This window comes from Hypanus sabinus, chromosome 3 (genome assembly GCF_030144855.1).
Source record: "Hypanus sabinus isolate sHypSab1 chromosome 3, sHypSab1.hap1, whole genome shotgun sequence".
NCBI classification, from domain to species: domain Eukaryota; kingdom Metazoa; phylum Chordata; class Chondrichthyes; order Myliobatiformes; family Dasyatidae; genus Hypanus; species Hypanus sabinus.
In genome coordinates this window covers 163720081-163745417 of record NC_082708.1, presented here as the reverse complement: position 1 = coordinate 163745417, position 25337 = coordinate 163720081, and the positions used below count along the sequence as shown (strand labels likewise).

Sequence of the window (25337 nt, the reverse complement as noted above, 5' to 3'; positions counted from 1 at the left end):
CTGTGGAGGACTGTCAGGTTACCCTCCGCTGCCTTTCCCACCTTCCAGTCTGCTCCAGCCTTCCTGATTTACCCATCTTTGCAAACTGTTGAGTTAAGCATAGGAAAATATAACATAATGGCACAAAGCTGTATCATTAAGCCCAGAATGTGCAGAATATTTTGTACAGAGAGATCCATAAAAGTACCAAGGGTAATGTTAACACTTGCGTGGCGACGTTTACGGGCGGCCCCAACCACACCCTCGGGTGCGTTGGTTATTAATGCAATGACGCATTTCTCTCTATGTTTTGATGTACACGTGATAACTACATTTCAATCTTGGAAAGCAGGCAGCAAAGAGGAGTTGAGCCAAAGATCAGATGGGTCATGTTGTCATTGAATGGTAGAGAAGGCTCACTTACTATTTTATTTCTGTTGTTGTGAACAAGGGTTTTTTTAAAAAATTTATTTCCTTTAAAATTGGACATAGCATCCTGCTGAGAAACTGGGATAAAAACAATATATATATATATATATATATATACCTGCCATTATTTCAATAAAGGATTCACAGAAACTCTGTTGGGAATGGCGGATGGAGGAGATGCATCTTTACAGGTTGAGTAAAAAAAATATACAGAGAGAAACAGAGTTGATATGATGGCTTGCTAATGGAAGGCTGCCCACCTGAAATGCTGAAGCTGTTTCTCTCTCTGTTGATACTGCCTGACCTTGACGCTTCTCCATCAGCCTTTTCTTTTTATTTCAGAGTTTTGCTTTATGTTGCTATTTTTTTCCACAGAGTTGTTGCTAAGAGGCTTGTGTTCAGAGCATTAGTTGCTATTTGTGATAACAGAAATATTCCATGGGTATCTCAGACAACAAAAAAAATCTGTTCGCCTATTTCAACTGCTTGATTTCCCTATCGCCCTCTTGACCTCAAGCTAGCTCTCCTCAAAACTGTCACCAAGTAGTCAGGATAAGTTTCTCAGAAAAAGTCTAAGGAACCACATACATGCTTAACAATTTACTAGGGACTCAATTCTTAAAATAATTCCTCAGTGTTATCATTTTAGAGGATCTGTCCAGCTCATAAATATCATCACAAAGAATTCTCGGCAGTGCCCATACTTTCTTAGTAGTTTGCACATACTTGACACTTCATCTATAACATTGACAAACTTCTAAAGTTATGAAGTGGATTGCATCACAGTCGGGTATAAGAACACCAATGCCCTTGAATGGAAAAGCCTACAAAAATGAGTGGATGCACCACCGGTAAATCCCTCCCCACCTTCGAGCACATTCACAGGAAAGCAGCATCCATTATCGTGGAGTCTCCACCATCCAGGCCACGCTCTCTCCTCGCTGCTGCCTTCAGGAAGGAGGTACAGGAACCTCAAGTCCCTCCAGGTTCAGGAACAGTTGGTAGCCCTCAAAGATCAGCGGAAAACTGCATTCACTGCAGCACTAAACTGATTCTAAAGACAGCTTACAAACTCTCTTTTAAGAACTACAATTAATGTTCTCGATATTTATTGCTTATTTATTTATTATCATTACATTTTTCTCTTTTTTTAGTATTTGCACAGTTTGTTGTCTGTATTTGTTGTATGCATTTTCTTTGATTCTACTGTGTTTCTTCATATTTACTGTGAATGCCAGCAAGAACGTGAATATCAGTATATGGTGCCAATGTACTTAAATAAGAAATTTACTTTGAACTTTGATCTGAAGAGCCAGTGAATGATGAAGTCTCCATTCAGTTGGTTGGGGGAAGCAGATACGGTATAAGAAAGTGAGTAAGTGTATTTGCTGACCAAAGCACAAGCCTGCAATTGCTGAAATCTGAAATAAAACACTCAGGAAACAGAGAGAGAAAGAGAGTTTAATGTTTCAGACTGTAGATCTTTAAAGAGCAGTTCTGAAAGAAGTTCAACGTGTGATACATTTGAACTTAATTGGTATTGGTTTATTATTGTCACATGTACCCAGATATAGTGGAAAAACTTGTCTTGCATACTGTTCATATCGATCAAATCATTACACAATGCATTGAGCTAGAAATGGGTAAAATAACAAAGCAGAATAAAGTGTAAACGTTACCAGAGGAGTGCAGTGCAGATTACCAATAAGGTAGATTGTGAGGCCAAGAATCTGTCTTATCGTACTCGAGTCTGATAACACTGGGATAGAAGCTGTCCTTGAGCCTGGTGGAACATGCTCTCAGGCTTTTGTGTCTTATACCCAATACAAGATGGGAGAAAAGAGTATGCCCGGGGTGAGTGAGGGCTTCGATGATGCCGTCTGCTTTACTAAGGCAGAGTCCACAGCGGGAGGGCTGGTCCCTGTGATCTGCTGAGCTGTATCCGGAACTCCCCGCAGTACCGTGTAGTCACGGGCAGTGAGTTGCTGTACCTAGTCTTTGGGCATCCAGACAGAATGCTTTCTTTTTTAATAAAAATTGGTAAGAGTTAACGGGGACGTGGCAAATTTCTTTAGCCTCCTGAGGAAGTAGAGGCATTGCTGAGCTTTCATGGCCATGACACCAACTTGGTTGTGCAGAAGAAGAGAAGGTAGTGGGGGGGGAGGGAAGGGGTGGGAGGGGCATCCATAATGGAAATAAAAAAATATTGGAAAGTCACAGCAGGTCAGGCAGCATCGGCAGAAGCATAATCATGTTACGTTTCGGGCTGAAGGCTTTTTGTTGGAACTAATCGAGAAAGATAGCTTTTCTTCTTCCTGACCACTCAGCCTTGCCTGTAAAGTGAAGTGCAACATGAAAACCAAAACACTCCAGATGCTGGATATCTAAGACAAAAACTGAAAATAATACAAACACTCCACATCTGAAGGAGAGAAAAATAGTTAACATCTCAAATCCAAGACCCTTCATCAGAATGTTTCAACAGATGCTGACCCCAAAGCCCAATCAGTGGAATGTCAAAGTTCTGAAATTTAATTTTATTGGTTAATTTATTTGTGGTACTATTACTTTAAATATTGTGTGTGAGTTATCTGTACTGTGTTGTGCACCTTGGTCCAGAGGAGTGTTGTTTCATTTGGCAGTATACATGTGTACAGTTGAATGACAATAAACGGATGTTGAACATTACCTTTTCTCTATATCCTTGCAGACTACATGTCAGGTTCAACCATTTCAAGTAATGTTTTGGCTTTTCCATTAACATGCACTCCAGGTCCATTTTTTGTTTTTTTATTGGTTGAATATACACTGGCCTTTCTTGCACCACTCTGTCCTCTATTACAGATTTGCCTGATATTCTTTCCTCCACTGTTAAAATTTGTTTTATCTCAACTTTTTTACACTCCTGAAATATCATCCAGTGGAAATATTGCCAGTTTCTGCCTTCTCAGATGCTGCCTGACCCACTGAGTATTTTCCACATTTTATCTAAGTACATGCATTTGATCCTGTTTTCTTTAATTCTTCTTGGGATGTTGGGACTCCGGACCACAGCAGCAGCCTTTTGCTATCTCATCCCAGGAGAGGGATTTTTATTTATTTATTGAGATACAGTATGGAAGAGGCCTTTCTGGCCCTTTGAACATGTTGCCCAGCAACCCCTGATTTAATCCTAGCCTAATCACGGGACAATTTACAACTAACCTACCAAGTGGTATGTCTTCAGAGAGCACCCAGAGGAAATGCAGACAGTTTCAGGGAGAACATACAGGGTCCCTACAGGCAGCAGTGGAATTGAACCCGGGTCTCCTGGGTCTCCTGTACTGTAAAGTGCTGTGCTAACCACTACTCTACGGTGGCACATTCTTTTCTGTGAATCTCGACAGTGGTAGACTGTTCTGACCCCCGGGGCTGTCTGTGCGGAGTTTGTATGTTCTCTTTCTGACTTGAGTGGGTTTCTTCCGGGGTGCTTGAGTTTCCAATGATGTGACGGTTGGTAGGTTATGTAGCAAATCACCCCTAGTGTGTAGATAGGTGTCTGGTTGAAACTGGAGCCGGTTGATCCGAGTGCAAGGAGAATAAAATAGGGTTGTGACAAACAGGAGCCGAATGATGGACATGGATTGAGTCTAAAGGCATCTTTCCACGCTATGTGACTCCATGATCATTTGTATTACTGAGGCACTTGCGATACATGACAAGAATTAAATCTGAGCCCAGTCTGATGTGTACGTCCCACTATCAAATTGGTCAATGTGCTGGCTGTCTGAATCATCAGCAGGAAATATAAAAATGTTCAGAATGAACGGGGACTTTCAATAGTGTAGATAAAATCAGCAAAGAGGCACGGGTGGTTTCAATACATTGAATGTGCTCTCTTGATCGATATACATCACTGATCCCCCCACGTACAGTAGAACCTCCCCTCCCTCATGCACTTGGCTGGGTTCTTGTTATTACAGTAAACAACTTCTACAAAGCATTCTCTCAGTTCCAAATGCTGGAATCTATTGCTGGGATCCGTGGCTCTGTTTAGCCAGGCAGCCCTGAGTTTTCACGAATGTCGTTCAAACTCTTCGGAACGGAGTCCTGAAGTGAAATGAAGCTCGAGAGAGAGCTGGCCAAAGAGGCTCAGCAGCAGATCGGCTGAATTGTGGCATCAATCACTCAGAAACCATTTATCAAACCATGCCCACACCAGCTGGGACCAGACAAAAATTTTAAAATAGCTATTATATTTGTTGGTTTTATGTTTGGATTCCCCTAGTCAGCATTGCCCAATTGGCGTTGGAGGGAATGGGAATGAAGGGAAGACAAGCAGGACAAGCTGAATTTCCACAGTAAATCCCCTCCCAATGCCCCCACTCCCATGGCTGTCCAGTACAAAGGTTGCACAATGAAAACCAATAAAATCCGAGATAGTGATAAGAACAATATAGAATTTACTACTCCAACAACATCAAAGCAGCCAAATCCCAGAAATGTGTAATCTTTGCACACTGAAAGGATCATTCAGCACATCTGAAGAACCTCTCCTTGTATATTCCACTCCCCAACTCTGTCCCCATAAGTCTGATCCACCGAAGCCTTCACAATCTTCAACGCTTCTACTAAATATTTCCCTCCTTTCTAAAGAGACAACAGACTATTCAGAGTGCAGTTTGACCCCTCCCTGCTGTTAAGTAACAGAAATTTCCCCTTACAAAATTTGCAAATCACCACCCAGAAATTTGAGACACAGAATTAACTACACTCTCACGGAATTTGTGTAGGAACAAAGTGAATGAATAAATAAATAACCACAAGTGATTCTGCAGATTCTGGAGATCCAGAGCAACACACACAAAATGCTGGAGAAAGCCAGCAGGTCAGGCATCATCTACGGAGAGGAATAAAGTCAATGTTTCAGGCTGATTTTTTTTCCCCAAATCACATTTCTTAATGCATACCCAGGTGATGCAGCTTCGTGTTTCAGAAGCTTGTAACGTGGGCTGTTTTCTGGGAAGCTGCTCTCTGTTACATAGGGGTCGCCTGTATCCACATAACTAAATTCACAATTTTGTTTAGACAGGTTTAAGTAGCAGTTGTGAGTTTGTGGTTAAAACTCTCACCTCTTAAATCAGAAGGTTGCGGCTTCTTGTGGCACCAGAGGTTTCATTACAGCAGACTGGGTTGTCGCTCCAGGACTGTACTGAGGAAGTGCTACTCTGCTGGAAGTACACCTGCTGGTTGAGTCTTAAGGTTCGGCTCTGTCTCCATGCACAAAACAGCTCACTGCCTTGTACTCGGTACGATCTAAATAGAGCAGCCACACTATTCCTTCATTGGCATTGAGATGGGCCTGGAATGAAGGCGAGAGGCATTGTATGAATGGATTTATTTTTGGTTAGCACTCTGTATTAATGAACTCTTGTCACGGTGGAGAGGTTTGTGAGTTTCTGAGATCCAAAGAGCAATGCCATCTGGAGCTTAGCTCTTGGTGGGGTCACCCCTGGCATTAAGGTCAAGGGAGAGGATCCAGACAAAGGGCGATCCAACCAGGACCTCGACGGTGGAGCTGGCGGAGGACAAAGGCACGTCGCAACGGCCGTGAAGGCGGAGGAAGGCTGCAGCAGAGAAGGGTCCCCAGTCGCCTTGCATTCCATGCCAGTGGACCCTGACCCCGATCTGCGCATTAGCCTCCCCGTGTTAAACAAAGTCACGCCCAGGCATTCTCCATTGGGGAAATCCACCCTAACGTCCCATGGTGATCAGCAGGTGGCGAAGGGGGTAGGACAGTGAGGTCTGGAAACCCCTTCGAATATGTGAATCCCAGATGGGCTTCCACAGCCACCTGAAGTTCCACCAATAGACAACCCCTTAGGAGAGTGCTCAACTTGAATGATCGCACTAATACTACTGGTATAAACAATGTTTTTTTTCAATAGCTTGATTAACTCGGTCATTTGCCCTCGAGAACTTATGTACCCCGGCTTTTCTGCTTGTGTACCCAATCTTAGTTACCATTTAAATTTGATTTTCCCTACTTGGAAAAAAATCCATCCAGTACCTTTTTTCTGGAACAGAGTAATATTACCAATTCCTGAGGGGTTCTCATTTGCAATTTTAACAGCACTTTTCTGGTAAATGGGTCTTCTAGCCATAATTTTTTTTGTCACCTCCTCTGGAATTTTCTTCAGGCTATTTTAAGCCCCATGTTTGGTTTTCACCAACCGCTCCTTTCTTTACAAAGTTCAATTCCTGTTTATCCAAAGATTAAAATCCTGACTGCCAGGGAGCTTTCATTAAACCATAGGGCTAAGTTATTTCTTGACATATAAAGAAAGAAATACAACTGTGAATCTAAATTAAAAAGTCAAAATGCAGGAAATACTCAACAGGTTTTTTGGCATCTATGAAAAGGATAAATGAACCTGTTAACCGTAAGCTCTGCCACAAATTTGACGAAAAAACACCAAAAATATTAGCTGGACTTTTAGTTCCTCTTTTTAGCTGCCAGTGGGGCTGTTAAATATTTCTGGCATACATTGATATACTTTCTTGTTTTTTAAGCTCCAATTATCATCAGGTATAGTTGTGTTCATTTCTTCAGCAGTGGAATGTAACATTAACTTTGTGAACATTTTGTCTCTGTCTCCCTCTCTCAGTGCCTCATTCTCTCTGTTTCAACCTGTCTGTGTTTGCCTTTTTCGCTGTCATTCTCCTTGCATCCATCTCATTTTCTGTCTACCCGTGTATCTCTTCAGCCCCCCTTTCTCTCAGCTCCTCCCTCCCTCTCTCTCTCATTTTCAGCCCCTCCCCTCTTTCTCTTTGTCCCTCCCTCCCTCTCTCTCTCATTTTCAGCCCCTCCCCTCTTTCTCTTTGTCCCTCCCTCCCTCCCTCTCTCATTTTCAGTCCCCTCCTCTTGTTTTCAGCTCTCCTCTCTCTTTCTGTCCCCCACTTTCTCTCTCTCTCTCTCTCTCTCAGTCCGTGCCCCTCTCTCTCTCTCGTTTACAGCCTCCTTCCCCCCCTCTTCCCCCTCTCTCTCTCTCTCTCACACACACACACACACACACACACACACACACACACACACACACACAATCTCTGCCTCTTTCTGAGTGTGTGTATGTGGTGTGTGCTTGTAACGTGTCACCGAACCCCCCTGCACTCTTGTGGATTGGCTGGGTTGGTAACATCTTAATTAACAGAGCAACGAATTCTATTCATGGTGCAGCCCAACATGCTTGGATGCTTTAACCACAGAATAGCACCTCTGAGCCTCTGAATGTTGGGTGTGTGAATGGGCCTCTCGGGGGCTTTGTATTGCTTGTTTTCCACCTTATGCTGGTCGACTGTAATCTACATGTTAATAGAAACAGGAAGAGTTTTAGTTGTCATTGCTGGTTTGGGGTTTCTCTTGATTTGCTGTGTGATATAAATCATTCACACTTCCACAGGTTTATGACATTTGAGAACTGGCCACTTACACTTTAGAAAAGCCTGAGCAGATTGAAAGGCAGAAGGCAATTTCCTACCATTCAAAACCAGGAGAGTGAAAACAGTCACTCTGATATCAGTCAGAATCTGGTTTTTGCTGCAACCTGTTATCATTGACGTGGTAATAGAGTTCGCAGACGATGGTGATAAGACTGGATGGAGGCAGCATGTATTTATGCGTAACAAATCTGTCAGATTTCTGTAGGTGAATGCAATGGTTAAGATATTAAAAAACGCAAAGTGCCTCACAGAAAAAGAATGTCAGGTTCATAGGGAGGGTGGCAACATGGGAGTGTGCTTTTGAGTAGTGGTAACTGGACAGAACAGAGGTTGATAGGCTAGAGAGGCTGGTGACCAGAGAGGAGATCTCAGTTTCAATATAAATGTATTAGTAAATGCTTGTGGGGCAGCTGTAAGAAAGCAAGTAACTGCAAAAAGGAATTAACTATGGGAATGAAGGGGATAAATAGATGAACCATCGTTGAGTTGGGATAACTCTATTCCTCTCTCCTTGATGCACACTGAGTATCTCCAGTTTTTATTTTGGATTTCTGTAATCTGCAGTGTTTTTTTAGGTAGGTGGAGTGTAGAGTGGCAAAATATGAAATAATCCACTGTGGAAATTTAGAAGAATAAGAACAGAAAACAGGCCTTTCAGGCCAGCCATCTTTGACAGCCATCAGGCACCCATTTACATTACTGTAATACTCAAACCATTTTATACCCCACCTTCCTGTCAACACCTCCTAGAACTTATCATTATCATTCATTATCAGAATCAGAATTGGGTTTATTACCATTGACATAAGTTTGTTGTTTGGTGGCAGCTGTACAGTGCATTTCATCACAATTTACTATGGTACAAATAAAAAGTAAATGAATAACTAACGCAGAAGAGGAATAGTGAGTGAGTGTTCATGGGTCATGGACCGTTCAGAAATGGCAAAGGGCGAGGAGTTGTTCCTAAAACATTAAGTGTGGGTGTACCTCCTCCCTGATGGTAGTAAAGAGAAAGTCACATGTGTGAGGGTCCTTAATAATGGTTGCTGCCTTTCTGAGGCACCACCTTTTGAAGATGTTCTCAGTGGTGGGGAGTCTTGTGCCTATGATGGAGATGGCTGAGTCTACGTCCCTCTGCAGCCTCTGTTGATGCTGTGCATTGGAACCTCCATAGTAGGTGCTGACGCACCCAGTGGGAATGTTCTCCACCATGCATCTAGAGTCACTGGTGACATGCTAAACCTCCTCGAACTCCTAAAGAACTTAACCTACCGTTGTCAGGATTTGGGAGGATACCCGAGCAGCTGGAGGAAGTTGAAACTCCACACGGAGAGCACCAGAGTTCAGGATTGAACCCAGGTCGCTGGTGCTGAAAGGGAGCAGTTCTACGAGTAGCTACTACCCCACTGCGCCACCTGTTATGAGGGCTAGAGGGTAGATGGTGGAGGACTGATAATCTGGAGGGAGTGAGAGAGGGGGGGGGATTTTGAACTGGGCTCACAGGCTCAGGTTAAGTATCTGGTAAGTGAAGATGGAGATGAGGATTGGGGTCATTGGGGTCTTCCAGTAGCAGCAATGTCAGATACAGGGGTGTGAGGGCAGAGTAGGAGGAGGATATTGTGACCATGCCTTGAAAAACTAATTATCTATTCCAGCTCCAAATGCATTTGCTCGTTATAGAGTACAACTTTAATTTCATTCTTCATCAGAAGTAAAAAAGAGTGTGGGTAACCACTCACCTCAATTCCGATCTGATTCCACAGCCCATGGAATCACTTTCACGGGCTTTACAACTCGTGTCTTCAGTATTACTTATTTTTTTATTTTACTTGCACAATTTGTCTTCTTTTGCACGTTGGTTGTTTGTCAGTCCTTGTGTGTAGTTTTTCATTGATTCTGTTTTGACTTGCATGTGACAAATAAAGATAATCTAATGTAAGTGTTTGACCAGGTGATCTGAACATTAATTCCATCGTTGGTTGTGGAATTTTGCTGAGTAGAACGTATTACCAAGGTGACTGCACTTCAAACGCCCTGATTGGTATAATGAGCTTTGTGGTGACCTGTGGTTGGGCTGCATAAACCAAGTTTTTCTTTATTCTCTTACTTTGACCTTATTGAGCAGTCTGGGGAGCCATGCTGACTCAGCTGTGGGCCTGGGGTCTCCCTACCGACCAGACAGGTTTACTGTTATACAAAGTCCTCTCCCGTTTGAAAAACAGGAAGCATTTGTGTTTGATGGAAGCTGCCCTCAGCTGAGATGACAGCTCGATCGACAGAGGATGCTAGAGGTCCAGTTTGATCTACACAGTTCAGTTCTGTTGTTCAGTAGCTGGAGCTCTGATAAATTCCTCCTGAATTCCCAACTCTTATCCATCTCCATGGCAAGTGTGTGGAGAGCTTACATCTGACAATTGGCCACTGTGGAGAAATTCCATAGAAAAGGCACAGCCAATGAAATCTTATAGAATAAATAATGCAGCTTTAGCCATAAAACATAGGAGAAATGAGGCCATTCAGCCCTATGAGTCATCACCACCATTCTATCATGGCTAATTTAATTTTCACAATGCCATTCTCTTGCCTTTTCCCTGTAACCTTTAACCCCTTTACCAATCAAGAGCTTATCCTCTCTGCCCTATATACACCTGGCCACCACAGCTCCCTGTGGTAACAAGTTCCACAGATTCACCACTGGATGTAGAAAAAACTCGTTCTCATCTCAGGTTTAACAGAACATCAGGTTATTTTGAGGCTGTGCCTTTGGATCCTTGATCTCCTACTTACGGAAATATCCCCTCCAAGTCTGTTCTTTCCATTTTGGGGTGGTGTTCATAGTAAATTATTGTACATATCACAAGATGCCAATTTTAAGGACCTTTAGCTTTGCAGCCATTCCAGCAATTTTGGCCGCATGGCTTTTGCTAACCTTCAAGGTAGCATCAAAAAGACGTATTTCTAACCTAACACTGGCTGAGTTTCACATAGGAGTTCCAGTTTGGTTTTTCAGAAATATCAGCCATGCTCTGTGAAATAGCAGTATCTTCCTCAGACACCTTTTGTTTTGAAAGATCTGCATAAATTTCACTTGTCGAAGTTGGAACACAGAAATGCTGAACATAAGACTACCTTTCGAGTGTCTGTTGTGGCTGTATGGGTTAGCTGATGCAGTTAGAGGACCAAAGATTGATCCAAGAGAAGACTTATTTGATATTGGAATAGAATTAGACCATCCGGCCCTTTGAGTCTTCTCTGCCTTTTCAATCATGGCTGCTTTCAGAATCAGAATTACTGTCATTGGCATATGTCATGAAATTTGTTATCTTTGTGACAGCAGTACAATGCAATACATAATAACGGAGAAAACTGTGAATTACAGTAAATAAATATATATAATAGCTAAATAAATAATGCAAAATTAGCAATAAAAAAGTAGTGAGGTAGTGTTCATGGGTTCAATGTCCATTCTGTAATTGGATGGCAGAGGGGAAGGAGCTGTTCCTGAATCATTGCATGGATGCCATCAGGCCCCTTCCTGAGAGTGGAAATGAGAAGAGGACTTGTCCAGGGTGGTGGGAGTCATCAATGACGGACGCCACCTTTCTAAGGCACCGCTCCTTGAAGATGTCCTGAATGCTCGGAGGCCAGCGCCCATGATGGAGCTGACTGAGTTTGATTCAGTGCAGTAGCTCTCCCACACCTCCCACCCCGCCCCACATACCAGACGGTGATGCAGCATGCTCCCTGCGGTATATCTGTAGGAAATTTTGGAGTGTCTTTGGTGACACACCAAACTCATCATGAAATACAGCCAATATCATGCCTTTTTGGTAACTCCATCATTATGTTGTGCCCAGGATAGATCCTCGGAGATGCTGAAAGAGATTTACTTTCCCTCTCAACCCCATTCTCCTGACGCCCTGACTAATCAAGAACCAAGGACTTGACCTCCCAGCCGTCTGTGGCAATGAATTCCTCCCGGATAAGTGACAGAAACGCACGTGTCAGAGATGTACACGCTGACTCAGGTCCTGTCAGTCCTCCAAGGGAACTGGGAGCTCGCGTTGTCATCAAGTGGATGCGGTAAGGAAAGATGTGCGTCTTCAAAAGCTCTTCATTGTGTTGCTTTAAAAGAGACTTGAGAGACAGTGTGAGGCAGCCTGACAGGTGTTTACATTTCTACACAAGGTTTTCAACAGCAGTCACTCCACTTACTTTAACCAAGTCGGCCGCCCGACCCGCACTCCTCCATCCCACCCACATTTCTAAACCTTGGCACACTAGACAAATCTGCACTCAGGGTGAGGCCAAGCGGGAGAAGGAGAGACTAGCCCTCATCTTCTCCCAGCTGCTCTCTGAGAGTTTGGTTGGTGATCTAAGTGGCCTGGGGGTTATCATTTGTTTTTTTATTATTGCTCAGGCCCTCTCTCTGCAGGAGCAGGGGTTGAAGTCGGAAGGGCTGCTGTCACAGAAGGGTGACAGTGGAGCCCTTTGTTTTGATTTTAAAAAATCTCCCTTTCATGTGATGGACATAAACCAGGGCCTCTGCTTCCAGGGTAAACTGCGATAGAAAGCAAATGTGACGGCGCACACTATTGATGGCCAAAGTGAGCCATGGAGTCTGAAAAAAGATTTGAGAACTGCCATATCTCAGTTCCAGGATTGTTTAACTTTCAGCCCCAAACTTTTCAGTCTGATTATGACCCAGCTTATGAAAACTCTTGACTCGAGCTGTGATCGGACTTCCAGCTCTCTGGGTAGGTCTTCAATTCCCAGGGTCCATCATTATGGATGCTAAGTGTGAAACTATTGAAGGAAGGGGGGGCAGAGGTGTGCTGATGGTACAAAAATACATTGGAAGATTACTGCAACGATGCTAAACAATATAATCCAGATGGATTGAGTGACTGACAAAACTTGGCACATGGGATTTAATGATAGGCATTTTCACTTAGAGAAATCAAAGCGTAGATGAATATCTAAATGGAGAAAAGTTGCAAATGAGGAATACAGAGGGATCCGGGCATTCTGATGCATGAAATGCAAACATTAGCATCCAGGTGTAGCAAGTAATTAAGAAGACAGATGGTAGATTGGCATTTATTGCTTGGGGTTGGAATTTGAAAATAGAAGATATATTATCATACAGATGCTGGAAATCTTGAGCAACAGACACAAAATGCAGGCAGCATCTATGCAGGGGAATAAACATTCGACATTTTAAACTGAGACCCTTCATTGGGACTGGACAGGAAGGGGGCAGAAGACAAAGAAGGTGTGGGGGAACAAAAGGAATAGAAGCAGGCAGGTGATAGGTGAGGCTGAGTATTTCCAGCATTTTCATTTTCACTCTCTGCAACCTCGTCTGCTGTGATCACGGCATTTCACGGTAGGAGTCACTTGGCTGCAAACCAGCAGCATCAGTTCACAGACTCTTCTCTGAGCATTTCAGAGAATCGAGGAATGAGACAGCAGCGAAAATGACCACTTGCATCCCTGACATTTCTTTAAAGGAATTTATCTCCCTTCCCATCTCCCTAGAGCCTGGCTAGTCTTTCCCTTCAAATACATATCCAATTCATTGTTACTAAATTAGAGTTATAGAGCACTACTGCACAGAAACAGGCCATTTGGCCCATCTAGTCCATTCCAAACTATTATTCAGCCTGGTCCCATTGACCTGCACCGGAGCTATAGCCTTCATACCCCTCCCATCCATGTACCTATCTGAATTCCTCCTAAGCGGTGAAATCAAACCTGCATCCACCATTTCTGCTGGCAGATCGTTGAACACTCTCATGACCCTCTGAGTGATGAAGCTTTCCCTCATGCTCCCCTTAAACATTTCACTTTTCACCGTTAACCCATGACCTCTAGTCCTAGTCTCACCAAGCTTCAGTAGAAAAAAGCCGGCTTGCATTTACTATATCCATACCCCTCATAATATAATTAGAATTGGTCTCCCTGTCCTTTCAGACTGTGCATTCCATCATTGTTAATAATCTTTCATTTGCTTGACCCTCAAGCCGAGCATCCAAGTCTAGATTTTGTGTAGTTACGACACATTCTGCAAGCACAGGTCAGACTACTGTAGGTAACAAGGCTTTACCCTCAGCCCGAACAGCTGTCTCTAGTGTCTACCCTATTGAAATTGGCTTCTTATTATCAGGTACCAAGATGCAGTGAAAAGCTGCTCTTGAGTACTCTTCATGCAGATCAAACCATTACACCGTGCATAGAGGCAGGACAAGGTAAAGCAACGGCAATGCAGAATAAAGTGTAACAGCTACAGAGAAAGTGCAGTGCAGGTAGACAACAAGGTGAAAGTCATAATGAGGTAGATTGCGAGGTCAAGTGCCTGTCTTATCATACCACAGAATTATTCAATAGTTTTACTTTGTAATGTTTACTATAATATTAGACAATACGATGCTTAATCTATTTAATATAATATTTAATAGCTGAGTTCATCCAGCTGTTTATTTTTTGCTCTAGATTTCAAGCCTTGAGATTCAGGGCAATAGATTTAGGACAGAGATGATGGAAAACTGTTTTTCCCAGAGAGTAGCGAATCTGTGAATTTCTCTGCTCAGGGAAACAGTAGAGGCTACCTTACTAAATAAGGGATACCTCAAGAAGGCAGAGTGGGTGTCATTGCTCTCTTGGTAAAACGAATTCAAATCATTAGAAAGTGGTGACATAGGGCAGGGAGGTGTGAAATCATTATGGTCTACAAATTACAATGGAACAAGAAGTACTCTCTTTCTGCACGCCAAAAAGACAATGTTACAATAGTCATGGGGGATTTCAATATGCAATTAGATTGGGAAAATTGTTTTGGTACAGGGTTCCAGGAGGGGGAAACTCAAGAGTGCCTGTGAGATGGCTTTTTAGAGCAGCTAGGGGATCGGTTATGGATTGGGTGTTGTGCAACGAACAAGAATTGATAAGAGACATTAAGGCGAAAGAACCCTTAGGGGCAAGTGATCATAAAAATTATTGAGTTCACTCTGAAATCTGAGGAGAAGCTAAAGTCAGATGGATCAGTATTACTGTGGAGTAAAGGGAATTACAGAGACATGAGTGAGAAGTTGGCCGTGATTGATTGGAAAAGAACACTGGAAGGGATGACGGCAGAGCAGCAATGTCTGGAGTTTCTGGAAGCAATTTGGAAGGCATGGAATGCATACATCCCAAAGAGGAAGAAGTATTCTAAAAAAACAGGATGATACAACCGTGGCTCTCAAAGCCAACATATAAAAGTCAAAGAGAGGGCATATAATAGTGCAAAAATTAGTGGGAAGTTAGAGGATTGTGAAGCTTTTAGAAGGCAACTAAAAAGTTATTAAGAAGGTAAAGATGCAATATGAAAGTAAGCTAGCCAGTAATATTAAAGAGGATGCCAAAAGGATAAAAACAGAGGCGAGAGTGGATATCGAACTGCTGGAAATCAATGCTGGAAATGTAGTAATAGGAGACATGGAAATGGTGGAAGAACTGAATAAGTATTTCACTGTGGAAGACACTAGCAGTATTGTGGAAGTTCAAGGTGTCAGGGGTCATGAAGTGCGTGAAGTTACCATTACTAGAGAGAGAGTCCTTGGGAAACTGAAAGGTCTGAAGGTAGATCAGTTGCTCAGACCAGATGGTGCACACCCCAGGGCTCTGAAAGAGGTGGCTGAAGAGATTATGGATGCCTTAGTAATGATCTTTCAAGAATTGCTAGATTCTGAAATGGTTCTGGAACACTGGAAAATTGCAAATGTCACTCCACTCTTCAAGAAGGGAGAGAGGCAGAAGAATGGAAACTACAGGCCAGTTACTCAAACCTCGGTAGTTGGGAAGATGTTGGAGTCAATTATTAAGAATGAGGTCTCAGGGTACTTGGAGGCACGTAATAAAATAGGCTGTAGTCAGCATGGTTTCCTCAAGGGAAAATCTTGGCTGATAAATCTGTTGGAGTTCTTTGAAGAAACAACAAACAGGAAAGACAAAAGTTGATCTTGTGTACTTGAATTTTCAGAAGGCCTTTGACAAGGTGCCACACATGAGGCTGCTTATCAAGCTACAAGCCAAATCTTTATGGATATTTAAGGCAGAGATTGATAGATTCTTGGTTGGTCAGGGATATGGGGAGAAGGCAGGAGATTGGTGCTCAGAGGAAAATTAGATCACCCGTGATGAAATGGCAGAGTAGACTTGATGGGCCAAATGGTCTAATTCTGCTCCTGTATGTTATGGTCTTATTAAATATATTTAAGACACAGAATAAAGGGTAACGCGGATAGGTCAGGTAGACGGAGCTGAGCCCGCTGTCAGAGCAGCCATGATCTTATTGAAATGAGAGGAGCAGGCTCGACAGACCAGATGGCCTCCTCCTGCTCCTATTTCCTCTGTTCTTATCACAGCAGGCTGGAGTGGTGATACTTGTTTTCAGGATTTTATATCTTCTGCTTCATGGAAGAGGTGAGAGGAGAGATTATTGGTGTGGATGAGTGGGTACTTCGATGATGCTGGCTGCTTTACTGAGGCAGTAAGACTGAGTCCGTAGAGGGGAGGCTGGTTTTCATAACATGCTGCGCTGTGTCCAGGACTCGCTGCAGTTTCTTGTGGTCACTGGCAGAGCAATTGCCATGCCTGAGAAGAAGAAACTGAGGGTTGTATGTGGTGACATGTATGTACTCTGATAATAAATTTGACATTGAACTTTGATGTAACCAGATATGATGCTTTCTATGGTGCTTTGATAAAGGTTGAAGAGGGTGGACAGGGATATGCCAAGCCTTTTTACCCTCAATTATCCTGTATTTCTTGGAAGTTTTCCACCAGTTATTTTGGGGTTCTAAATTACAATGAAGGTAGTCTTTTCTTTGGCCACATTAGAGCCCTATTTTCAGCATGAATTAATCCCATGGCCAGCAGTAAATGTCCACGACCATAACCTTCCATAAGCCAACTTCTGGAAGGAATCCTTCAACGTGTTGGTGCCTAAGCAAAGCATTTTTTTTTTGCTGGTGCTTGTGCTGAGATGTGTTCTGTGATGCTCCCAAGGAATTTCATAAATGCATGCCCAAATTTTTGCTTTAAGAGTGTCATTAAATCATTGTGTGACCTGACAGGATCCAGACATTGAAACCAGTTGCACCTGTAAGAAGATCTAACCTGCATAACCAGTTCCACATAACTTCAGTACCAATAGACTAAAATGAAGACACGCACAGAAACTCAATCAATGCTTTCATTTGACATTGCATATCTGAAGCTAATTCCATTGGTATTTCACCACATAATTGGAGACGTACAGCTTCCATCTCCATTACACTAGCCAGCTCCACCAAAGAACGACCCAGCCCCCATCCCCTCACACTATGCTCCACTCCAGTCCCCATCAGTTCCAGTGCTCTCCTGGTCCTCCCCCTACGCTTGGGACCAGTGTGCCTGAATTTTTGCTGTCTGTACTCTCTCCCAGGTCAAGCCCTGCTTGCTTTTCTACCCAGACATTAATGACCTAAGTGTTTACAGTATATGTTGATGATGCTACACAGAGGCATGAACTTTCAGAGGTGAAAGGCAGGAAAGAGTGAGGAACCCAGCCTTTCAGATTCACTGCCATGTGGCCATTAATTCTCAACTCCCCAACTCATGACCAAGTACAAGACCCAGTTAGAAATGGTTTAAGCAGAGGCTTGTGCTGAGCTTCTGTGTTGTGTATTTAAGGTGAATGAGGTGATTTCTGTTGCATCAGAGAATGTTAAAACCCACATCAGTTTATTCAGACCTCGAACAGCCTTCACAAGCATCACAACTGTCCAGCGACCCCAGTGCTTGTTTCTTTGCCAGCTTACTCCTTCATCTGTCTCTCCTGAAGGCACTGTACCACTATTCTGTTCACCTTTTTTCACTTGTCCCTTCTATAAGCAACTCATTTGATGCCCCTCGGCAGAAGAATGGGTCCTTATGAAGAGAGATTCCCAATAACCCTTGGATGATGAGTGATTCTTGCCCCATGGAAGGGGCAGTTAGGTTAAGGTGGAGTCGGAGGAAAGGAGCAGGCTGAGTGGATTGGGCCAATGTGAAGAAAAGGGATAAAAGAAGGGAATGTGAAGAAGATAACGTGTCTGTGTATGTAATCAGAATGCATAGGTATATGTGTACGTGATTGTATTTTGTGTGATCAGATTGTATGCATGTGTGTGTGCTTAGTGAATGTGTCCATATAAAGTGTGCACTAAGTCTGTACCATAGAGGCTGGTCTCCAATGGTCCTAGACCCCTACCATTGGACCAAGACCATGTTCTGTCCAAATCGTGTGATAGTTGATGTGCACTGGAGACCCACATCAAAAGAACTCGCCACAAGCATCTTTGAGTTCTCAGAAGTCCTCAACGCCAAGAGACTGGCTGAGAAGAAGAAGATTCCTTAAAATTCAAACCGCTCTGTAGATACCTGAACAGTTTAATATGTTGCATATTGGATTAATTATAAAGGGGATTACATTTCAGATGGTTGATTGATATCAAGGTGAAAACGAAATGCATTGGTTGCAGTTGATGGAATCCAAGTGTTTAGCTAAGTATCTGTTTATTTATTTAGAGATAGAATGCAGAACAGGCCCTTCTGGCCCAACGAACCGCAGCACCCAGCAACCCACCTGTTTAACACTAGTCTAATCCCAGGACAATTTACAGAACAATTAACCTACCAACCCATACGCCTTTGGACTGTGGAAAGAAACCAGAGCACCCAGAAGAAATCCACACAATCATGGGGAGAACATACAACTTCCTCACAGACCACACTGCGATTGAACTCTGAACTCCGAAAGCCCAAAGCTGTACTAGCGTCTCGGCCAGAATGGAAGTCAACACTCTACAGTCCGGAATTAGAAAAGGAGCATAATCCGGTATTTCCACTCCTGGTTCTTTTCCAGGGATCTCAACAGGGAGTGCCAAGCCCCAGCCCTCGGGTGGCAATGTACCACCGGTATTTTGTCCCTTCCTCTTCTGTGTAAACAGGTGCGAAGTTTTCAATAAACAAGCCAACCATTCTCTCCTGAATCAATCTGTAATGGGCTCACTGCCACATTACCACTCACACCATCTTTTGAAGTAATCTTGCAGGGCTTATCATATTCCCATTCTGATCTCGCGTATCTTCTCTGCATCTTTTAAATTTCCCTCATGCTGGATTTCCACTTTCCCTTGTGTAACCCTTTTAGTTTGTTAATCCCTCATACTTCATTAACTTTACAAATACAATCTCTCTAATCATTTTACTCATACAAAACACTTCCTCGAATATTTCCCACAGTTTGACTGTAAGTGTTCTCTGCCTAATTCACTCTGCTTCGAAATTTAGCATTGTATCACTAGGGCTGGTTCCCTGGATGATTCTGAAACAAGTAACTCTCTAGAAACCCCTTCCCTTTACAGTTTGAGTGGTTGCAAAAATTAAAAACTCTGAATATCCATGTTATTTTTTTGCAACGTGAGCTGATGGATCGAAGAGCAGGACTAGGCAGAGATTCTGCAGTTGCTGGAAATACAGAGTAACTCACACAAAATACTGGAGGAACTCAGGCAGCGTCAGGATGCACATTCTCTACATAACCTCTTGGTTTTCTCCAGGTGCTCTGGTTTCCTCCCACATCATAAAGGTGTGCACATTTGGAGGCTACTGTCAATCCCCCCACCACTCCCCCCATTGTGTAACTGAGTGATTGACCTGGGGGAAAATTTTAAAAATGACATAAAATTTGGGTTTGTGTGAAAGCATGGTTCATGGCCAGCACAGACTTGATGGGCCAAAGGGTTTGTTTCTGTGTTGTGTCCCTCCGGGCACAACTTACAAATGACAAGGTATTCAGTACAAACTGATGATTGAACTTGATGAATTGTTACTGAATGAATGTTGAGCCATCAACCAAGCCTTTTCAAGAAGCTTGCATGTCATCTTGACTTAATTGGGAGCCCCTTTCCCTCTGAATTATAAATGTCCTGAGTTCAAGACCCACTCCGGGACATCAGAATGTAATCTATGCAGAAAGCACAGCTAAGTAATGAGAGAGAATGATGCTGTTATTTGCATGATATATTAAACTTGGACTGTTAAATTGGATTCTAAAACATGATGCCTTGTTTTCGAGTGCCATGGCTTTCAGAATAACACAGGCTGATCAACTTTTACTTGTGGAATTTTGCTGTGCATTATGTGGGTGCTTTGTTTATCAAACGCAAGACTCCATAGTGTTTTGTGATGTCCCGTGTATTTAATAAGGTGATATGTAAAGACAAGTTCTTTCTTTATTGTCCTGGATTGTTGGTCGGGTGGCAGCCAGTTAATTTATGCTTATGAGTCATCAGCTGCTTGCATAATATAAAATCACCTAAAATTCAATCGCTTGGCTTCAGGCAGAGAGAAAGGGTGATGGAGAGATAGGGGTGTGTGGAGTTTACAAACAATGAGTATGCGTTAACCCTGTCACATATGTATTTGGGTTGAGGGAGATTTCTTTATTACTCACCAGGTTAATTTAAGGAGTATTAGTTGGATCCTATAACTTTCCAATTAGGCAGCTTCTGCCATCCTAATGAGGGACAATGAGGAGATTATGGCAACCTTTTGTCTTGCAAAGTAGAGCCTTTCTTCTGTGGGTGTCACAAAGGTGTTTCTCAGTCCTCAGAATGGAGTTACTGTGGCTGATAAGTTTATTCAGCCGCCCGAATAATGTCGAAGGGGGAAAGAAAGAAGAGGGCCAGTCCTCGCCGGAGCGGCGGGGGGGTCAGAGAAGCGGAGCAGCCTAAATTAGGCTCATCAATCTGTCCATTAATGCAAAGCTTCTTTTCATTGTTGGGAGGCCTGTAAAGCTGTCATTTGATGGCAGCTCAGGGTTTCAATGTCAAGCTGTTTGTGACACTCTCCCCTCTCACTCCCTCTCTGTTGATGGTATTGCCATCTCACGCACCCCCTTCATCTGCAGGGAAAGACACTGTCTGCTCACAGTAGTCTGGCTAATTAGGCTTTGCTCATTGTGTACTTCGACAAAGAAAAGTACAGGGAAATTAAACCACATTCATTCATTTTTTCTCATTCTCCCTCCAAAAAAAAGCACTACTGTATCTGGATTTAAAAATTGTTAGCCAATTTTATTATTGGCCACACTGGGGTAAAACTGGGTCTAGGTCTTTTCACTGAAATGTTTAAGTGAAAAGGGAATGAATTGTTTGAACGAATGCAGTTGCTTGAATGCCTCTCCTCCTCAGCCTAATGCTGCAAACAAGTCTCCTCGAGGAGTGTTTGATTTGCAGAGTGGAGAGCCCATTTGCCTTGACTTTGAGGAACAGTGATGCCAGTTACAATCTGTTTTACTGTGAGTTGTACTTTGACTTGAATGGGAGGCCGCGGTACTGTAGTGGTTAGCTCGACACTATTACACCTCGGGAGTTCAGAGTTCAGTTCCAGCGTGGTCTGTAGGGAGTTTGTATGTTCTCCCCGTGGCCACGTGGGTTTCCTCCCAAAAACCTACAGGTTAGTTCTTGTAAATTGTTCAATGATTAGGCTAATATTAAATAAATGGGTTACTGGGCCTATTCCTCACTGTATCTCGGAATAAATTGCACATTGTACAGTGTTCAGATTCTCTTATCCACCTGATAGGTATGGACACTTGAATATTTACAATTCAGGGGTAGTTTTAATACAGTTTGATAACTGTGGCATAAATATAACCATGTTAATCATCTTTAGTAATTTATGAAATAATGATTGGTGAAACAGCTTCCATTATATTTCAAGGCAGGTACTGAGTGCTCTGCGATACTTTCCCCCTTATTGATAGAGGAATCTGAAAGTATAACCATGGAAGAAAAAGAGCTGCAAAGTTCAACAGCTCCTTGAGCTGTTCAAAAGATATTGTTCGCTGGTAAAATGTTTTAAAAGAAAAAAACGTTTAGCTTGTTTAAAGCCTAATGGGTGGTTGCATTCTTCTCGTCCCTCCCTTCCTTACTCTGGCTTCCTGTCTTTCTGTGCTGCTCACCATTTTCTGGTTGAGTAGGTTCGAAGAGAACTCTCTCCTCGGCTGCTCTTGCCACTAAGAGCAGTGTGAGATACTGTATGTTCAAAGTTATACTATGTCCCCAAACCTTTCCTAAGATTAGCCATGTAGAAATGACATATCAGCAGGCATTGACAGTAATGGGTGATCTCTCAGTAGGCACAATACCAGCCAGGGAAAACTATTATTTAAGTGACAGGCATACAGAGGGAGTTCTGTGCGGCTGACTTTCAGCCCTTCTGTCTAGTACACCTCAATGTTTCAAACTTCGAAATAATTTATTTTCTAACTACATACACTACATGTCACCATATACATCCTATCCTGAAATTCTTCCACTTTTGGGAATTCACTGTAGGTACAAAGAGACACAGATGAAAAACTACACACAAAGTCATGTGCAAACTACACACAACCTACATGCAAAGGAAGACAAGCTGGGCAAATAATAGAATACGTAACAGATAATATTGAGAGCATGAGTTGTAGAGTCCGTGACAGCGGGTCAATAGGATGTGGAATCAGTTCAGTATTGAGGTGTGTGAAGTTATCCACGCTGGTTCAGGAGCATGGTGGTTGTAGGGCAATAACTATTCCTGAACCTGTTGGTGTGGGTCCTAAAACTCCTGTACCTCCTTCCTGATGGCAGCGTGGTCTGGATGCTGGGGCTCCTCCTTGTAGATGTGCTCAGTAGTGAAGGGTGCCATTCTCCCTGCCTGATCTCCATCCCTTGACCAACTTCAATAACAAATAGATCATCTGCTCACTGGCAGGCTTCACAGAGGCTGTCCTGCCAGGGGGTCCGAGGGGTTGCTAATCTTCCTTTATCTATTTTATTTAACCTGTTATGTACTGCACCCTGGTTACATCACTGTCTTGTATGGAGGGGCCACTGCACGGGGTCAGAAAGTTATAAACTCTGCCAGCTCCGTCATAGCCTCCCCAGCGTTGAGGTCACCTTTGACAGGAGGTGACTCCGAAAGGCGACACCCATCGTTAAGGATCCCGTCACCCAGGCCTTGCCCGTTTCTCGTTGCCACCATCCAGGAGTAGACACAGGAGCCTGAAGCCTTGACCTCTCAGGAACAGCTTCTCTCCCTCTACAGACACTACCTCAGTATTTTCCCTCCCTTTTTGCACCACTTATTTAATTTTCTTTTTGTATATAAACTTAATGCAATTTATAATTTTTATTACTATGTAAAGTAATATACTGTTGCTGCAAAAGAACACATTTCGTGGCATGTGCCAATGATATTAAATCTGATTTTTATTCTATAATTACATCACCACACAATGAACACATCAGCCGGCATGATGGCAACTGATGTAGATCAGCAGGTGAGCTCGAATAAGCACTTGAAGAGTCAACAGCAGTGGTATATCAGGAGCTACGTCAGCATCAGTATGTGCTGTGTTAATAGTCGATGTGAAAACACTGTGCCATTGAGCATTATCAATCTATACTGAACTGCCACCCCACGCTTGCGGAGTTTGTGCAAGTTTCTTACATAAAGTGGCTGCAACACAATTTGTCTTTCAGGATAAATCCCAACAGCTAAACTAGAAAAGCTTATCATTTTTATTGCAGCAGTTATTAATCTGCACAGCAAGTTGTGCATTTCATTACACTGATGCGGAGACCTGAAGCCCCGGCGTCAAGTTTCCGTTCGTATAGACCAGTTCTAACACCGCAATTCGCACACAACCAGCGCACTCAAAATAAGTCAGTTTCAGACGTGGGTGCAATACACTTCAACCATTTTTCAGTTATATTTTTTACAGAATCAAGATTCAATTCATTCTGATAATTCTGTTGAAATATTTGCAAGTGATGTTAAATCGACTTGCTCCCAACTACTTGATTTTAGTGTTTAGAGCCATTTCTAGCAATCGGTTCTCGTAAATACTTGGAAGAAACAGAAGGAAACGTTTTTGTTGCGACATTGCTGGTTAGTTGCATTTTAACGTTTGCGACTGTAATGTTAGCGGAGACTCGCACTGTGATGCAACCGGCTCAACTTCGAGCGGATTTTGACCGCAGTTGCATACAGTGTGGAAACTTGGCGTGATTTCAAGGTCCTTCAGCGCTGTTACTTCAGTGAATATTCCACGACTTCTGCGTGGACTTTAATAAAGTTGTTTGCAACTTTTACAGGGTTAGAAATACCGTTTTGCTATTCCTCTTGAAGACCGTTTTAACAGAGTGTTGCGATTAAACTAGACACGCCAGGCATAACCCACATTGTTTATAATGCGATTGGAATCTGCGCAGATAGAAATTGCGGGAAAGCGCTGAACAAAGTGAAACTTTCTTTTTGGAAAAGATAGTGTAACTGATTATATCAGTTGTTCTAAACTTCGAGCAGCTCCAACGGCAAATGAAGGGAGGAGCTACGACGCTGTACTTGGTGGTTTGAATCTCTTACTCTCCCACAAACCTGCTTAATTTTCCTCTGCGCGTCACTGCAGAGCGCTCCAGAGACTGAAATCTGATCTCCCTTAATTTTCTCTCTCTCTCTCTCGCTCGCTCGCTCGCTCTAACTCTGCCACTGGCTCTGCGCTGGCAGTTCAAGTCTACGAGCCAAGCTTTCACACACATACACACACTCCACACTCAGCCCAGTCAAGCCCTGCAACACACGGGACCGACGGAGACGAGCAGCGTCTCTGAAGAACAGTGTTACATCCTCCCCCCGCCACCCCGGTCTGCAAAGTAATACACTCTGCTGAGCTCATAATCCAGGAAGTCTCCTCGAAGACAAGAGCAGCACTGGGCATACGAGGAGGATTCTTTCTGTCCAAAAGCAGCCCCAAGGAGAAGCAAACGAGAGTAAACGCAGACACTAAACTGCCAAAAGGCTCCATAAAGGAAAGGTTGGGTTTACCTCAGGCGTGGACTGACTGCTAAACCGAATACAAGAAATTGCCATTTCTGCAGGAGTTGACAGACAGCCCCGAGTTTTCTTTGCCGGGTTTCACGCTGGATTTACAAATGACCTGAACATACTGAGCAAGCCTTTATCGACTTTTTCAAATCGTTGGAGGAAAGAGAAACATTGAATCCTCCGACTGGAACCCCGAGGCACTTCTGAACTTGGAAACACAAATTTTTGTGACCACCGGTCAGCAAGAGGTTAGTTTTGTCATTTCTCTCTCTCTCTCTCTCTCTCGCTTGGATTCTCAAGATCAGTCCGTTTGCTTGCACGGGGTTCTGTGAAGTATTCCTTGAGGAGGGAGCTATCAAACAATTAGGAAGATAAATAATGTATGGAAACAGACTGGCGTGTGGAGGAGGTAGGGAGTTGTGGAATTATTGCACGTTTCCTGGACCCAACAGGAAAGGGGAGATTGAGAAAAGGCAGAGAGATGTAGTTTGTGAAGGCCGAGGAGAGGA

The 25337-nt window shown here is 43.2% G+C and overlaps 1 protein-coding gene and 1 long non-coding RNA gene across 4 annotated transcripts in view; one reads left to right on the top strand and one right to left on the bottom strand.

The window, feature by feature from the left end:
• The window catches only part of fgfr3 (fibroblast growth factor receptor 3), a 287562-nt gene that overhangs the window by 119133 nt on the left and 143092 nt on the right, over positions 1 to 25337 (top strand). The window contains exon 1 of one of the 3 annotated variants that reach the window (XM_059965579.1): positions 24409 to 25076. The exons of 1 other annotated variant lie outside the window; for it this stretch is intronic. Coding sequence is in view for 1 of the 2 variants with exons in the window: in XM_059965576.1 (XP_059821559.1) it covers positions 25211 to 25237 (27 nt within the window). In the remaining variant the exon portion in view is untranslated. Of the gene's footprint in view, positions 1 to 24408; positions 25077 to 25195; positions 25238 to 25337 lie in introns of those variants that run through there. One more of the 3 variants, XM_059965576.1, reaches the window with a different exon arrangement.
• Positions 2437 to 10143, bottom strand: LOC132390868 (uncharacterized). Its single transcript, XR_009511032.1, has 3 exons — positions 9627 to 10143; positions 5520 to 5749; positions 2437 to 2741 (listed from the first exon to the last, which is right to left on the bottom strand). It is a non-coding gene; the product is annotated as an uncharacterized LOC132390868 (long non-coding RNA).